Below are 15953 nucleotides of genomic sequence, written 5' to 3'. Positions count from 1 at the left end.
CGAAGTTTTACGAATTGAAAGCCATGACGGGTGGCTCCAACGAGTTCGCAAATGGACTGACACGAATAGCCATCGCTCAATTACTACGAGATATGGGCTTTGATCGTGCATCTACCGCAATCTGTGATGTCTTAGGAGACTTGTTTGCCCATCAATTAATACGACTCTCAAAGCTGTCCCAGTCTCTAGCCACCGAAACGGGGCGAAAACATACTTCTGCTATTGATGTAATCCAGGCATTGGATGTATTTGGTGGTCAGCAGGGCGATATACTGGCTCTACATCGATATGCTGAAATGTGGAAGGATTCATTTGGTGTCGTAGCATCTGTTGGTCCATCCAGTAGCAATAGGCCGAGCAACAGCAGTAATGTACATGCAAATTCTAATGGAGTCGGCAAGAATGGTCTCGTAAAGCCCAAAGTGAGAAAGAGGTTTCCTCGTACTGAACCAGCACCTTTTCCTCTCAGTGAGTGTTTTTAGTGGTGCGCATCTTTCTCTATTGGAGATCTGCTATTTAAATCGGCAGTTTGCATTGCTTTCGTCGCATGAACTATGAGACTGACTCGTTTCGTACCATAGGTATAGACGAGCTGAATGATATACGTCCTCCACCACGACCAAGAATATCACAAATAGATGATTTACCGCAGCTAGATCTGCCCATGCCCGATGAATCCGAAATAACTCAACCTGAATGGCATATAGCTCATACTCTTCATCCCCGACCATATCCGGAACACATACCTCAGCATCTACCACCATTCCCAGCCGATGAACGGCTCATATCCAGTCATTTATCACAGGCGCAAAAGCGTGGAAACACACAGCAGAATGGAGAAGATGATGGGGCAAACCATCATAAACGTAGACGAATAAGATCAGAATCTCCTGTAGATGATGGTGCTAAACGAGGCTCTATGCTCGATATATACATGAATGCAGTCCCATTCGCCAAATCACAATTGGCTAATGAAGGTGCAATATCAGAGTATGCCAAGATTGCTGCTCTGCCGCTTCCTCAACCGCCACGGACATTCAAGAGGAATGTTGTAGTGCCAGTTTCCACTCCTAGTGTAAATGAACGATATAAAATGGTGATGGAAAACTCTAAAAAAGCAGAAGCTGAAGAAGCCAATGCTGCTGGTGCAAGTAGCAGCAATAGTAATATAAATCCTCGGAATACGGAGATAATGGCAAAACGATTCGCACCACTACCTCAGCCACGACTCTTGTCTACATTCAGAGTCACCCAATTTGATGCAAATGCTACATCAGCTATAGCAACAGGAGGTGGTGCTTTCGCTGGTAGTACCTGGGTGTCTGGCTTACTGGTACCTGCGCTATCCAGAATACCGAAATACGTAGGTGGAGAACGCCTCGAACTCGGTTTCAATAGTAGCAACAATGGAGCAAATCCATCAACATCAGGAAATCCGCCAAACAACATGTCACCTGAAAAAGTAAAACCTATCAAACAACAACAGGCATCTTCATCATCATCACAATCCCATGCACCAATACGACAACAAAGCATAATAATGCCACCCACCAAACCAACCATGGACTCCATCATCCTCACACCACGACAACCCATACAGCAACAACCAGCACCGTTCATGCTCGCACATCAGCCAGCCGAAGAACGATACGACGAGACCGTAAACTGTATATGTGAACGACCCCATCGCGATGACGGATCACTCATGGTGTGCTGCGACAACTGTAATTTCTGGCTTCATGGACGTTGTATGGATGTCAAGTCAGATGCAGAGGCGCAGATGATTACGGAGAGTGGGAATGATGGGGTTGGAACGCCTGGACAGTGGTACGTTATCATAACATATTTGTTGAGGTTTTCAAATCCAAGTAGCGTGATGATGTCCTTTTTTAGGTTGTGTCCTAGGTGTCTGCAGATCCTTATTGATTCGCGTAAACCAAAGGCTATTCCGAAAGTAACTTTGAAAATGGTCAAGAATCAATCGTAATGATGATGGTGGTGTGTATGTGTGTGGGTTTTGTATAACATTGTATTTTGCTTTGTCATATACACACGTTGCACGTAATATCTATTTTTTTGCGCGTGAGAAGAAATGTTTAAAGATACAAGCTTGCAACGTACAATATGTTCCTCTATCGCCTTATGTTTTTTGCGTGTAAGAACAAATTTTTAACGATACGAGCGTGCAGCATATCAGTATACCTTTATAGCATCTGCATTATTGTGCATAAGAACAAGAATTTAAAGATACAAGCTTGCAGCAAACACTATATCTCGCTTGATGGATTTGCTTCCTACATTTCAAAGAAGATACGTAAGCTTTGAATTCCAAAAAAAGTGCAAAAATGGGTTATCTCATAGTAGGAGGATGGACCCACCTTCTTTAAACTTGGCACCAAGTGCCTCATTTCCCATCTCCTTCGCCGCATCAGCCAACTGTTCAATCAACTCATTCAGTCGTCGAATAACTCGGATGACATTACCCTCCCAGTTATCAGTCGCCTTCATGATATCCTTGAATGACGCTCCTTTCGACCATGCGTATACGGCGGCCATGAGTGATGGTGAGAAGGACTTTATGTAAGTTTCTTCGTCGAGTGGGATTTTGCATTCGTTAGAGACTCGAGCGATGCGACGGGCTGCGTCCTTTAGGACTCGTAGTGGGGGTTGGAGTTCGGGGAGGGTGCCGCCTTGACCTTCGTCGTCGGGCTGATGATGATGTGGTGGTGGTAAAGAAGTGTGAGAAATGCAAACCACTTCGGCAGAAAGTCTCACGTGAAATAAACCAATGTGATCAATCAACAAGTTCTCATACCTCTGCATCATTCACCATACAACTGAGCAGCGACACAATTTGAGCTACCTCCAAATCCATAAAGACATTATTAAACATGAGTTCAGTCAATACCAATTCATCTCCTGTCGTAATATCACAAGCTACTCGTCCCTTCATTTCAACCACATCAGCAGAAGTCAGATATCCTAAACGTCTCAGCACTCGTCTACGACGTTTGAGTTCATCCAGTTGTATAATCGACTGTGCATCATTGATGGATCTCTTTATGGCTTTTATCTTTTGCATGACTTTGAGTTTTGTAGCATACGATTCTAGAGATTCAGCTAGTTGAGCGTCTGAGGCAAGTGGGTGAGCAGCCAGTGATTTCTGTAGTGTGTCGATATCACGCTCAAGTTTGATAAAGCTCTCATCCTTGATGCCCATGTCATCAACAGGATGGAGTATGGGAATTGTCGAATTACGATACTTGCTTTCGACTTTACGGATGGTAGCTCCTAAAGCTGCTCGTCCTTCGTCACTCTTGACATCACCCAAAGTGGTTAACTTGATTTGGGAGATGCCATCTATACATGATAACAAGCACGGTATAACGACGAATTCACCCTTTTCTCCTTTTTGCGGTGGTTTTGGTTTACGATTATATGATTCGGTACCAGTTGCACATTCCAAGAGCACATCTACTATAAAAGTGGGACCGTCTGTCATGGCAGACAAATCACCACCTCGGATAGCTGGTACTCGTTTAGAGTAATTGATGACAATACCCCAACCGAAATCTACTTCTTCCTTCTCGGCAACAGCTTCGTCGCCAGTTTCCGTCTTGGTAGCTAGCGTCGTGGGTGAAGGTGTGGATGCTAATCGTATTCGTACGAGACGGCCGGAGTGGACAAAGGGCATTATATAAGTTTGATGGTCAATGACGGCTCGTTCATCCTTTTTCAATTCCTTTAGCTGGGTAGTGATATCATGATACCTAGCTACTTCAGCTTCATCCGGGATGACGAGATTATCACGACGTTGTTCCATTATACCTAAATCCTTTTCCAGCTCAGGTAACGACGCTTGACTTTGGAATTGCAAAAAACTGCGTTCCAATAAGAATTCAGGAGCAACACCTTCCACCCTAGTCAAATTGAGAATCATGGAATAGCCAAGATAAAAGGCCGAGTTCAGACGATCGGATTGTCCCTTCAGCATGTTCTTTGCAACATCAGGTGGCATCTTCTCATCTAGCATCAGAATGACAATACCACGATCATCGATACCACGACGACCAGCTCGACCAGACATTTGTATGTATTCACCACCTGATATATGTCGTCTTTCCATCCCATCCCATTTACGTGTTTCGGTAAAGACTACGGTTTTGGCTGGCATATTCAAACCAATCGAGAAGGTTTCCGTGGCAAACAAGACTTTTATCAACCCTTCTTGAAAGAGGATCTCAATCACTTCCTTCAAGATGGGCAAGAGACCTGAATGATGTATCCCTATGCCTCGTAATAATAATGGTTCTATATGTTCTATTGCGGGCAGAGTACGGTCTGTTTCTGAAAGACCCTGAACGGCACTTTGGAAGATGGTTCGGATGGCTTCCTTTTCGTCTTGGCTATTAAAATCGTGTTTACCCATTACAAGCGCGTTTCCTTCACACTCTCGCTTTCGGAAGCTGAATATAATACATGGTTGATAATTCTTCATCATGATCATTTTAATGAGTTTTTCAATGTCGGTAGGACCTAGATTTATGAGACTGGTTAGTTTGTGTGTCGTCGCAGAGATTTCACGGCGTCTGCTTTCATCATGCAGTATTTTGAGGAGTATCTTGGTCAGTTTTTGCCCTTGCCTTGAGTAGATATATCCTTCTTGCCCTTCTTGTTCATCTTCTTGCTCTTCTTTTCTTCGTCAGAAGTCAACGACGATATGGCTCGTTGAAAGACTTGTTCTTTGAATTCACCCTTCTCGTCTACTACTAGATGTATACCAGAGGATCCTTCTGGAAATATGTAATGTTGAAGTGGAGTAGGTCGATAGTCTGTATAGACAACATGACAAGGCTGTTTATGAATACGACAAATCCATTGAGCGAACTGCATAGCGTTTGGGATGGTGGCTGATAAGAAGACGAATCTAACTTGGTCAGGCAACATGATGATAGTTTCTTCCCAAACCACACCACGAGACTTGTCTCTCATATAATGGATTTCGTCAAAGATGACCCAAGATACTTCACGAGATATATCACTACCACGATATAACATGGATCTGAGAATCTCGGTGGTCATGACGATGCAACTAGCTGTTGGATTTATTGTAACATCACCAGTCATCAGACCTACATCTCCAAAAGCTTCAAGCAACTCTCTATACTTTTGGTTGGATAAGGCCTTGATGGGCGACGTGTATATGACTCGCGTCTTGTTGCGAAGCCCTTGTGCTATGGCATATTCAGCTACTACCGTTTTACCAGCCGATGTATGGGCGGACACTAGTACAGATTCGTTACGTTCTATGCTTTTTACGGACAGCTGTTGGAAGGGATCTAGTTGGAAGGGATATGTACGAGCGGGAGATGGGTCGTTGACGTGTTCGTGTAGTGGTATGTAGTTTGGCCAATCTGGAGGTAGAGCAACTTGATGCCTGACCTGCCCTGATATTTTCAGAGTTGCTTGTGGTTCATTTAAGCTGCTACTACTAGCTGCATTGGGTGTAGTTGCGTTTGGGACGGTAGCATCAGAGTCTCGTACAGTGTATTCCTTTGAGAATTCCTGCGCGAATTCATCAGCTACGAGAGGCACGGGTTGATTTGCCTCTAGAATTCGTATAGTTTTGACTGGAGCATCATCCTTTGCAGCCTTGTCGTTCCTCAGCTTTTTCGATGTTGGAGCTTCGTCGTTAGCAGCTCGTTTCTTTCCATTGGTGTTGGTGGTGGCAGGACCAGAAGCTCCATTGGAAGGCTTGGATGCTTTAGGGGCCGAGTCACCAAAGTTGGCAAACAAGTCGTCAATGTCCATCTTGTTTGATTTTGGATTCGACAAAGCAGCGAGCTTTATTACTATATCAGGGCCAGAAACACAGTAAGTGATCCTTTCAGATAATGGCTTGCAAACAAAATATCGAGATCTGGCTACCTCTTGCTTTGCGATCAACACTGTTCTTATTTAGTCAACTGTAAGTCCGAAAAAAAAAGTGCTGAAGAAGTTGTAGAACTGAGGTCGACTCAAAGAGTTGGAACACGTCTGGAAATGATACGAACTTATTTAAAATTTTGTCCATTGAATTCAGGAACGCTATCCTTGCGTTCTATTTCCAACAACACGACACTTTGGCATTATTATCTCTCATTGGGTAGATTCAGAAGCCGAACACCATGCCATAGCCCTCGATTTATGATAGAAAGGCTATTGACTATTTGGCTTCGGATGTCAAACGCTCGATGTTTCCTAGGTCTAGTAACTTACCAGTCCTACCGTGTAGTCTCATTTATTTCATTTATTATTTCCGTCTGCCGACGACCATTCCGGGACAGAAGCCACTATGATGAACGTCGACCGATGAAATGGAGGCACTCAGGTTGTTTACGGTTGATATACGGACGCTTGTCACACCAAAGGCGTGTTAAGTCGGGTGCTTGCTTTGTGGACAGCCAGCCAATCCTTCAGTTACGTTGCAAAGCGCTACACCCCTGCAACGAGGGAACTGAAGTGTATTCTACTGCTGATATTATTGCAGAAAATTATCAAGACACGGTGGTAAGCAACAGATGCATCCTCAGAGCCTAAATATCAATTGCGTGGGTTTGTACTTCAAGTTTTGAGCAGCGGAGCTGAAGCACTGTATTGGAAATTGCAGAAGGAGCTAGGCAGTGCAAACTGTTTCCGTGCAACAACGGTTACCGTTTTCATCGTTGCCTCGTCCTTTTTCAAGACTTTGAAGTGCCACTACACACGCTTACAATTCTGACCAACAGGCCTACTCTGTCATGTCTAGGACCACTATTAGCCACTTTCTGCCAATTCTGTTGGTCTTTTTGACTTGGATTCATGTGTCCGTCGCCCAAGAACTGCATCCCATTCTCTACGCTACTGCTACAGCCACGTTTTTGACATTACTTGCTGTCATCCTGTCTGGTATGAGGTCCTGTTTTGACCACTGACAAATCTGAAAACTTCTTATGACCGATCATCCCTCCACAACAGCTGGTAGAAACATTTTCATTACGGCGTTGCTGTTTTTATCAGTCATTTTGGTTGTTTGGCTTATCGACAATGAAGCAAGACGTAATGTTACTGCTAGATCCAAAGCTGAAGATGTTTTGAAGTTCGAACAGCTTGAGAACCAAAGACTTCGAAACAACTATCAGAGACTGGAGCATCAGGCTAACATATTACGACATGGGAATCAGAGGCATGATGGCGAGAATCAGCTACTTGAACAAGAGAATCAGAAACTTAGACAGGAAAACCAGGGCCTTAAGAACGAGAGACGAGGACTCCAACATCACATTCAGGTATTCGAAGAAGAGATACAAGTCATACGACAGCAGGTTGAGAGGCTTAAGCAATGTAATCAGGCACTGGAACAAGCAAATCCAGGACTTGAACAGGAGAATCAGAGAATTGATCAAGAGAGTCAGGCACTGGAGCATCGTAATCAAACAGTCCAGCAAGAATACCAGACTCTGCAACATCATCATCGTAGACTAGTAGAACAGAGTCATACTCTCACTCGGGAGGTACAGGAAGCTGAATATCGGATTTCTTTATTTCAAAAAAGTTACCAGGACCTCCAAAGACGTAACGGTGAACTGGGTGACGAGATTCAGAGAATCCGTCAAGAAAGTCGAGATTCGAATGGCAGCCTTTTGGAGGATAATCGTACACTGACCGACAGCTTAGGAAGCGAGCATCTCAACTCTCAGAGACTTGAGCACGAAATCACTGAAATTCGATCACAGAATATAGCAGGTCTTCTACGACGTCGGTTGATTGGAACCACGGTTACAGAGCTTCGTGGCCTCTTGGACGAAAAGCAGGCTCGACTGGTGGGTCTCAACCAAACGATTCTAGAGGAGAGAGACAAAGCATTACAAAGTCAGAGGGCAAATGAAGAACTCAGGACTGGGACTCAGGCGCTTGTAGACCAGATTGAATCTCTCCAGGAGAATTTGCGAGAAATATTACAAAGGCAATCTGTGAGAACTTCGTCTCCTGCTGCTGAGGTGTGCCTTGACTTTAAGTGGCGTCCCATGAATCTGTGATCTCAAATTTGTTCTTATTTAGGACGTCGCCCCTTACTCTCCATCAACAAATAATGGTTTCGTGACCCATTCTACTCCTCGCACTCCGTCTCCAGCACCGCGGCCCTCTATTGATATCACTCCGCCTGGCACTGATCGTCGTCGAAAACGGTCTATAACTATTGCAACACCAGCGGAAGGTGGAGAAGCAGGTTCTCCTACTAAAACTACCACAGGCATTTCTGCTCCACCTTTGAACCAAACTCTTGAAGATATTAGAGGCAAAGAAACAACTTTGGTAAGTTGCAGTAGATAGAATTCTACACTAGCGGAATGTTGATGACAGATCTTCCCATAGAATCTTCAAGGCTTGCCAACGAGCACTGCAGACAGTGAGGATGTACCCATCAGCCTCTATGAAGGCTTCCCAACACTTCAGTTAGGCATAAGTCCTTTGATTGTAGCGAATGAAATCTCTAGTACCCCACTTGATGTCAAAGATTTGGCCCGACCTTATGAAGACATTGGAAAAGACAAACAATCAGTTTCGGTAAGATGGGGTAAAACCATGCCCAAGCTATCTCAATATTGACAAAGGATCTGTAGGATGTTCCAAACTACCCAGTGGCCTTTGCATCTAGCGAGGACGTACCAACCACTCTGAATAATATACTTAGAAGCCAAGGCGAATCTGAGGAGGCATTTCTCTCGGTAAGACGGAGTGAACACATGCTCAAGCTATCACAATATTGACAAGGAGCTTGTGTAGAATCGAGTGGCCTCTGCATCTAGTGAGGACGTACCAACCACTCTGAATAATATACGTGCAAGCCAAGCCGAATCTGAAGAGGCAGCATTCTTGGTAAGACAGAGTGAACACATGCTCAAACTATCACAATATTGACAAGGAGATTACGTAGGATGGTCCTAGCGTGGCACTGGCGTCTGCATCTAGTGAGGATGTAACCACCAGTTTCAATGATTGTCAACCAGCATGTTCTAAAGCTATAAGCGCTGGTCCTTGCACTCAAACTTCTCTCGTTCCTACTTTGGTTGGGCATTTCGAAGATATCAGAAGGAGAAATCTAGTTTTGGTAAGACGAAGCGACCGTCAACCTTCCAGAGGTGCCGGGAACTAACCAAGGCTTTTGAAGAGTGATCAAAACCCATATCTTGCTATACCAGTGGCTAGGCTAGCGCCACGATCTGGGGTTGCCGTCATTGGAACTTTCAATATTGGAAGAATACACCAAATGCACCAGTATGTCCGTAGTACGAATCTCGCTCTGGGCATCTCCACGGCCGAGTATACTGATCTGGAGTACTCGGATGATGATGAATCTATTGCATCAATCGATTCAGGGACATCCTATGTTGGGCGTGGCCAACCAGAGGGTGAAGGTGTAGTTGGTTACCTTTTTCAAGGACACGACAGTACGCAACTATTCTTAGAGGCATGTTTCTAAGTCTTCCTTCTTGTGTTATCACCAGTTTTCTATTAACACATGCGCATGTGTAGGACCAAACGCAACCTTTGAGAAAACAAACACCCTTCAATCCACACCTCAGACGTATAGGCGGTGACGGTCGAACTTTCCACCTAGACGGAATCATAAGTTTGCCGATAGTGTACCCAATAGTAATGGTTCCCGCATACGAATAAGGGAGCAACATTGTTGGAAGGTGGCGGTAGTGAAAGTAGAGTGAGCTTGAAAACGAAATATCGAAATATTAAAAGAAATTTGTTGTGTTTGAGGCTGCCATTAATGAGATTTCGTGCGTCTCCATATCTGTATTTCACGATTCGGGTCTTTCGACCGTATCCGTCACCGAGATCACGAAGTTCAAGCGAGGTTCATCAATGCCCAATGCTATTAAAAGTAGCGTAGATTTCCAGTTCCCAAAAATTCAGATCAAACTCGCTTAAAAAGTGCGGAAATTCATTTATCAAGTGGAGGAGGAAAGATGGCCGAAATCAAGGAAGAGAACGACACAGTCGTTAGCAAGCCTGACCCTCCGAAAGATGAGCAGCCTGCTAGTAACTCAGCTCCCGAAGGAAAGGGCCAGGAAGCTCCATCGACCCGACCAAGTGATAATAGCAGTCCAGCTCCTACACATGCAGATACCACCACACCAAATACATCAGATACGGAATCTGCTGCGTCGAATGCATCGGAACCTGCCTCTCCTGTACCTACGGATGATGTGGTAAAACCACACAAACCACTTCCATTTGAACGTCTTACTCCTGAAAGGCGACAGGCTATACGGGACGAACTCCTTAAACGACAACGAGAAGCTGCTCGGGCTGCTAATACTACTGCAAGCACTACTACCGTAAACACACCCTCTAGTAGGCCTGTATCTGCTGGCACCAACGCTTCACAAATACAAGTGACATCATCACCAAACCAAAGTAATGTAGCTTCATCGCAGGTCCCGAATGCATCTTCATCTGTAAATGCTGGAACTGGAGTTGTAAACGAGACAAAGTTAAGGGAAGACATGGTCCAGTCAGCAATGAAGTTCTTGACTTCACCATCTGTAAAGGGTTCTCCATTGTCTAGGCAAATGGAGTTCCTGAAGAAAAAGGGTCTTACTAGTGAGGAAATATCAGTTGCCATGAAACGGTCTGGTGTAGAAGGATCTGCTGATGTATCAGGAATTCCAAACACAACGCTTCGTGTGCAAAGTGCTCCTGCGCCATCGCAGAGTGCTCCGGTGCAAAACAGTACACCAATACAACAATCTATGCAGCCACAGCAGCACATACAGCAGCCTCCTGTAGCATATCCCAACCAGCCATATCCGATGCAACAACAGCAACCATATTACCCACCACAACCCTACTATCCAGGGCAACCACCGTATGTGCCAGCTAGACCTCCACAACAAACGGCTACGGATACTGTAATAAATATGTTCAAGGGTCCGGAAGGTTGGAAGAATGCAGTGTTGGCCGTGTTGCTTGGAGGAGGAGTGTTCACCGCTGTCCTCGTCGCTGTCAAGGTAAGCCTATACTTCTATAATATTACTGCCTGCGCATGGTATTTCGCTGGATTTATTCTTATTCTCTGCCTGTTGTTAGAATTACTTTTCATCGAGTTTGGCTGCCTTCCAAGTTACATATGGAAAATACCTCGATCATAGACAGCAGCAAGTGTACAATTATCTGAAACGTGTAACTGGATTACTCGAGGTCTTTAGTTTGCCTCCTCCAGCAACTCCCGATACCACTACTACAACAGCAAAATCAACGACGCCAGCAGAAGATGGTAAAGAAGAAGTGGCTACAGAGGAAGCACCTATACCTGCATCTGCAACTGCAGTAGTTACACGGCCTACTCTTCCGTCTGTATTGAAATCATCTATAGCTACCCTGGACGATAGAATTGTCCAATTGGCTGCTACCGCTGAAGTCTACAAGTCAAAGCTAGCCTCACAATATCAACCTCCATTGGCTGACTCTACAGTGGGTGAAGAGTCGATAACACATTCACCACTCAAACAATTGAAAAAGCTGGCCATGGAAACCAACCAGCTAGTGACTCAGGAAACATATATAAACACTTCATATTCATATTACTCAACGTATGGTGCCGGTACGCCGGATGCTAGTACTGCCCAAGGAGCACTGGTAGCCAAAATCAATGATGTGAAGGCAGATATTCGATCTTTGAAAGGAATGCTGTTGAACAGAAGGAATTTTCCGATGCCGTCATCTGCTGTCAGGTACAGTGAATATGCATTTCTTTGTGTTAGAATTGCCGAACTCCGCCTGAACACGATTTATTTGTAGGCCTACGTATACTACAACTCCCATTGTAAACTCCACAGTCTCCATCAACACTGGAGCATCTGCCGCAGTAGCACCAGTAGCTAATGGTCAAGTTAATGGAACTACAGAATACTCTGGTTACATGGGAATGAATGGTATCAACGGTTCATCATCACTTCCTGGTGAAGAAGTCACCGGTGCATGAAAATAGTCAGTTGTACTCGTCTATTGTTTCCAACACGTTGTTTGCATGCATTCGGGTGTTTATTGGTATAAGGAGCTGTTTATCATGTTTACAAGCTTAATCATCATAGAGTGAGCCAAACGCGCGTTAGCTCTAATCGATTTTCTGTGACGAATTGTTAAGCTTTTCTTTGTCCCATACAGTCCCTTCCTTCGAACTCAGAGCGATTCAATTCGGCAAGGACAGTAAAAGAGAGAGGGGGATGAGCTCCGAAAGCGGATCACTAATCCTAGAGCAGCCTGCTCTGCGACATGTCGCTCCTGTCATTACGAGAGCTCGAGTAGACGAGCTGGAACCGTTAACACCAACAACAACTGTCGTTCTACCTCCTACAGTAGATATTGGTACGTATGCAAGAAGGAAAGATCATTTCAATTGTGCTATCGTATAGTATTAATTTGCCGAGACTGGTTGTGAATCGCTCGAATCGTTCGAAAACCATGTGTTATCAAACCAAGCTTACACATTCACTTTCGCATAGGTCCTCCACCGAACCTGATCCTCCCACAATACCCAGAAGACCGAGGCTTCCGCAAGGAAGTCGTCGCCGTCTTAAAAGACTCCTTCGTCCAATGTTTCCAATGCTTCAACATCTGCAACAGACCCAACATAATACGCACAGAAACAATCGCAACTGAAATGGTATACGAAAACGGATACACGATCAGGACGCTACAACTATCGGCTATACCCGGTCCAACGCTGCCCGACAACGGTGACTCTTTGTCACGGCCGTCGATAGGAACAGTGCATTTTGATTCGCCACCGCAGTATGGCCAGGCGTCGCAGGAGGAATGGGAGGCTCAGATGAATAGAACTATAGGTATACCTGCTACGGACGCTGATGACTTTACGTCGCAGGACCATGATGACGATGAAGGCGATGGATTGCTGAATAAGGCTGCTCCGATTGCTGATGATACGGTTGTTGCAGTGTCTGCTCGTGACCAGATGGATTATAGGAGGAATAGTAAGAAGGAGGCGAGTAGTAAAAAGGAAGCGGTGCCGTAACACGCTTGGAGGAAGTTTAGAGTCGGCCAAGCGGGACCATAGTAAGAGACTCACTTTTTAGCTTGTTGTACCCCTGTGTCAACCCTGCAATATGTAATGTCGTGTATATAGACTGTATCTGATACCTTGACGGATGGTTTGGTGAGCGAAGGCTTAGAGGGTGTGTGGTCTGGCTTGTTGTGTCGACGGTTACTGCTCTTATTGAATGTTGTATTTCGAACTGGGGAGACGCGACTTCGATGTAAATCATGTGGAAATCATTGCTGTCGCTTATATGAGCTTCAGGGTTCACTGTGTGGTGAGTATTTCTGCAATAACACTCGGTTTTTTTGCCCTTGTCTTGCACAGCTATGAAGTGATTTCAGGAGCTGCACTGAGGCTCGCATTCATCTTCAAGCACAAGGATTTAAGACAAGTCAATACTCCTAACGACACCAAACTCCAGTAACCCAAGCTTGCAAGTATCTGTCATGCAGTGACAAGGATGCTGATGCTGGTGTATGTCTCCTTTTGGCTGGGTAACTGTGTGTGTTCAAACACATTCAAAACATAAACAAGGTATATCTTGCTCCTATTTATGTAGGTGTCGACTTCAATTGCTCTTGTACGAAACTTGGGAAATAGAATTTCATCCACGCATTTCGTAATTTAGTGTCTGTTGATATGGCGACGATGGATGATAGAGGTACTGATATCATTGCAAAGCAAAGGATTACTGCATAAAGCCAGTCGGCCACTAAAATTATGAAGAGAGAATGTGAGTTTGTTGAAAACACCTGTTGGTGGTGTGTTTGCTGGTGTCTCGAGCTTTAGGAAAAGACCAAACCTGGATTGCCTTGTATTATTTCAAGGATGCACCAGCACAACAATAGTAAATTGCCCCACAATTCCAATTATGAACTGAGCAATAATGATGATCAAAGCACAATATTGTACCACCCTATCATGATGGCTAAATGTATCATTTTGAGGGCCAGAACCAGGTGGCTTCGTGCTAGATCAACATCATGCTGAAACTTCGTGCCAAATTACCGAGATCAGTCTCGGTAGTTCAGCGTTTTGGAGATTGCGTCTACAGGAGAGCCTTTCAAGAGCTAGAAACCTGCCTATGGCACTGCGAGGTTAGTATGCATGTGCTACTTGTCTTAGCTAGAATGTCGTTTGGTAGCCAATAGTCCAGAGGTCTTGCAAAAGCTCGATATACATACTCACAGAAGGCCGTCTAATGTCGAGAATCGATGTCCTCGTGGCTTTTATGTACGTAAATGAGTTGGTCCGGCTGGGTCACATTCTACAGCGCTGTAAGCGTTCAAGTTCATTTTTGAAGCTTTGTGATTCAATGAACCATATTGGAGTAGAATTACACTAAGTGTCCGTATACGAGCGACCAGAGTGTGAATCTGTAACATTTTTCAAGAACTTGTTCCATTAACCATTGAAAGCCCCTAGTACAGGCAACGAGTTTGTAAAGGTTGAGGCACGACAGTATACGACAAGTCGTTCCAAAGCGCAAACACAATCTTTCGATGAATCTCCATGCGATCCCATTGACACCAAGTTTTGCGTCCATTAAATGCATCTCGTAATCCACGTCTATTATACCACCCAATGTATTCACATAATAAATCTGCCACTTCGACGTAAAGGTGTGACGTATCACAACAGTCCACGCTGTCTCAACACATCTTCAGCCATAATCCATGTTTGAACTGATGGAAGCCGTAGCTGGCCCTTCAATATAGCCTTTTTCAGATCGGCTGGAGATACATTGTTTCTCATTTCAATCAGTTCTGTAATGAGATTTGATGATTTAGTATCCAGTTTGGATGTTCGAGGCGAATAGAGAAGGCTTTTTTGGTCACCTTCAGCGTCTTTTGCTCTTGGAGTCTCATCTGCGACAGGATCTATAACCAGAAACGGTACGAATCTATTTCTGCCCCATTTCAACTAATAAGGGAATAAAGTTAGAGCAAATTCATGAGGTCGTATCAAGTTGCGTTTGATTAAGGCTTTTTTGTTACCTCAGCAATACCATTCACATTATCACTCAGTTGTATCCATTCACCACCAGCGAGACCAGCTTCCTCTATTGAGACGACATCATTGGCAAACGGAATTAGTTGTGTGGCCAAGTCTTCAAATCAAACTGTTGACCCTTTGAACAAACCTGATAGTTCATGCTTCGCGGCTTCAAGCATATCTTTATGCTTTTTAGGTTCGAATGCTCCAGATGAGAATGTATAATTCATGTCATTGGTACCCTGTTTAAAGAATAACAAAATGTGGTTGGTCGTTTGTGGCGAGCAAGAAACTGGATTTGTACAGACTGTCTGAACTATTTCAAACACCAAGAATCGATCTACGAATGTACCTGAGAGTATTCAATGACCAGTTCAGTGGTCTAAATGGGAAGTGCGACGAGGTTTGAATGTGAGCCAAACATGTCGTCGAGTTTCACGTCACCAAAGCGCCAGACCTAGATATTTGGACCATCAATCAGCAGGTACTCACAGTCAGAGACGATCTGATCATACACTCAGACCTTCAATTTGGTATTCCAAGTCATGCACACACAAAAAGCCGGATTGTTGAGATTATGACCTACGACGTCCCAATCCACTATCGAGCCATCTACGAGATCGCAAATCGTTACAAATGTGGTTGATCTGCATCAATTCGCTAAGAAAGCTTGCCAGGATACTGCACTTTGCGATGCCAAACAGACAAAAACCTGAAAACACGAAATTTCGTGAGCTTGAGTCCGTTTTCTATACGGGAAGCTGATGCAATGTACCTTTTATAGCCAACCTTCTCTTCTACGATGGGCAGGCCCTCTCCGGATTCCAACAGGTCTCGTAAAGGCGTCGTCGCCATCGCAGAAGTT

General features: G+C 44.5%; 4 protein-coding genes across 4 annotated transcripts; 1 reads left to right on the top strand and 3 right to left on the bottom strand.

Annotated features, from left to right (window-relative positions):
* Window positions 1-2355: 2355 nt before the first annotated feature.
* Window positions 2356-4507, bottom strand: SmJEL517_g02990 (uncharacterized protein; the record flags this gene model as incomplete). The annotated part of the gene is made up of 2 exons (XM_031168918.1): window positions 2356-2709; window positions 2816-4507. The coding sequence occupies 2 exons, from the start codon at window positions 4505-4507 to the stop codon at window positions 2356-2358; spliced, it is 2046 nt and encodes a 681-aa protein (XP_031025139.1).
* Window positions 4508-4626: 119 nt separating this feature from the next.
* Window positions 4627-5811, bottom strand: SmJEL517_g02989 (uncharacterized protein; the record flags this gene model as incomplete). The annotated part of the gene is made up of 1 exon (XM_031168917.1): window positions 4627-5811. The coding sequence occupies one exon, from the start codon at window positions 5809-5811 to the stop codon at window positions 4627-4629; it is 1185 nt and encodes a 394-aa protein (XP_031025093.1).
* Window positions 5812-10001: 4190 nt separating this feature from the next.
* On the top strand, window positions 10002-12019 carry SmJEL517_g02988 (uncharacterized protein; the record flags this gene model as incomplete). The annotated part of the gene is made up of 3 exons (XM_031168916.1): window positions 10002-11045; window positions 11125-11768; window positions 11836-12019. 3 exons carry the CDS (start codon window positions 10002-10004, stop codon window positions 12017-12019), a joined length of 1872 nt encoding a protein of 623 aa, XP_031025092.1.
* A 2706-nt stretch (window positions 12020-14725) lies between these two features.
* On the bottom strand, window positions 14726-15943 carry SmJEL517_g02987 (uncharacterized protein; the record flags this gene model as incomplete). Its single annotated transcript, XM_031168915.1, has 6 exons — window positions 14726-14859; window positions 14932-15016; window positions 15091-15155; window positions 15237-15330; window positions 15441-15470; window positions 15878-15943. 6 exons carry the CDS (start codon window positions 15941-15943, stop codon window positions 14726-14728), a joined length of 474 nt encoding a protein of 157 aa, XP_031025091.1.
* Window positions 15944-15953: the final 10 nt, after the last annotated feature.

The sequence above is a fragment of the Synchytrium microbalum genome (genome assembly GCF_006535985.1).
Source record: "Synchytrium microbalum strain JEL517 chromosome Unknown SmJEL517_scf0014, whole genome shotgun sequence".
NCBI classification, from domain to species: Eukaryota; Fungi; Chytridiomycota; class Chytridiomycetes; order Synchytriales; family Synchytriaceae; genus Synchytrium; species Synchytrium microbalum.
The sequence above is the reverse complement of the archived record's forward strand: the minus strand, read 5'-3'. Positions and strand labels throughout refer to the sequence as shown.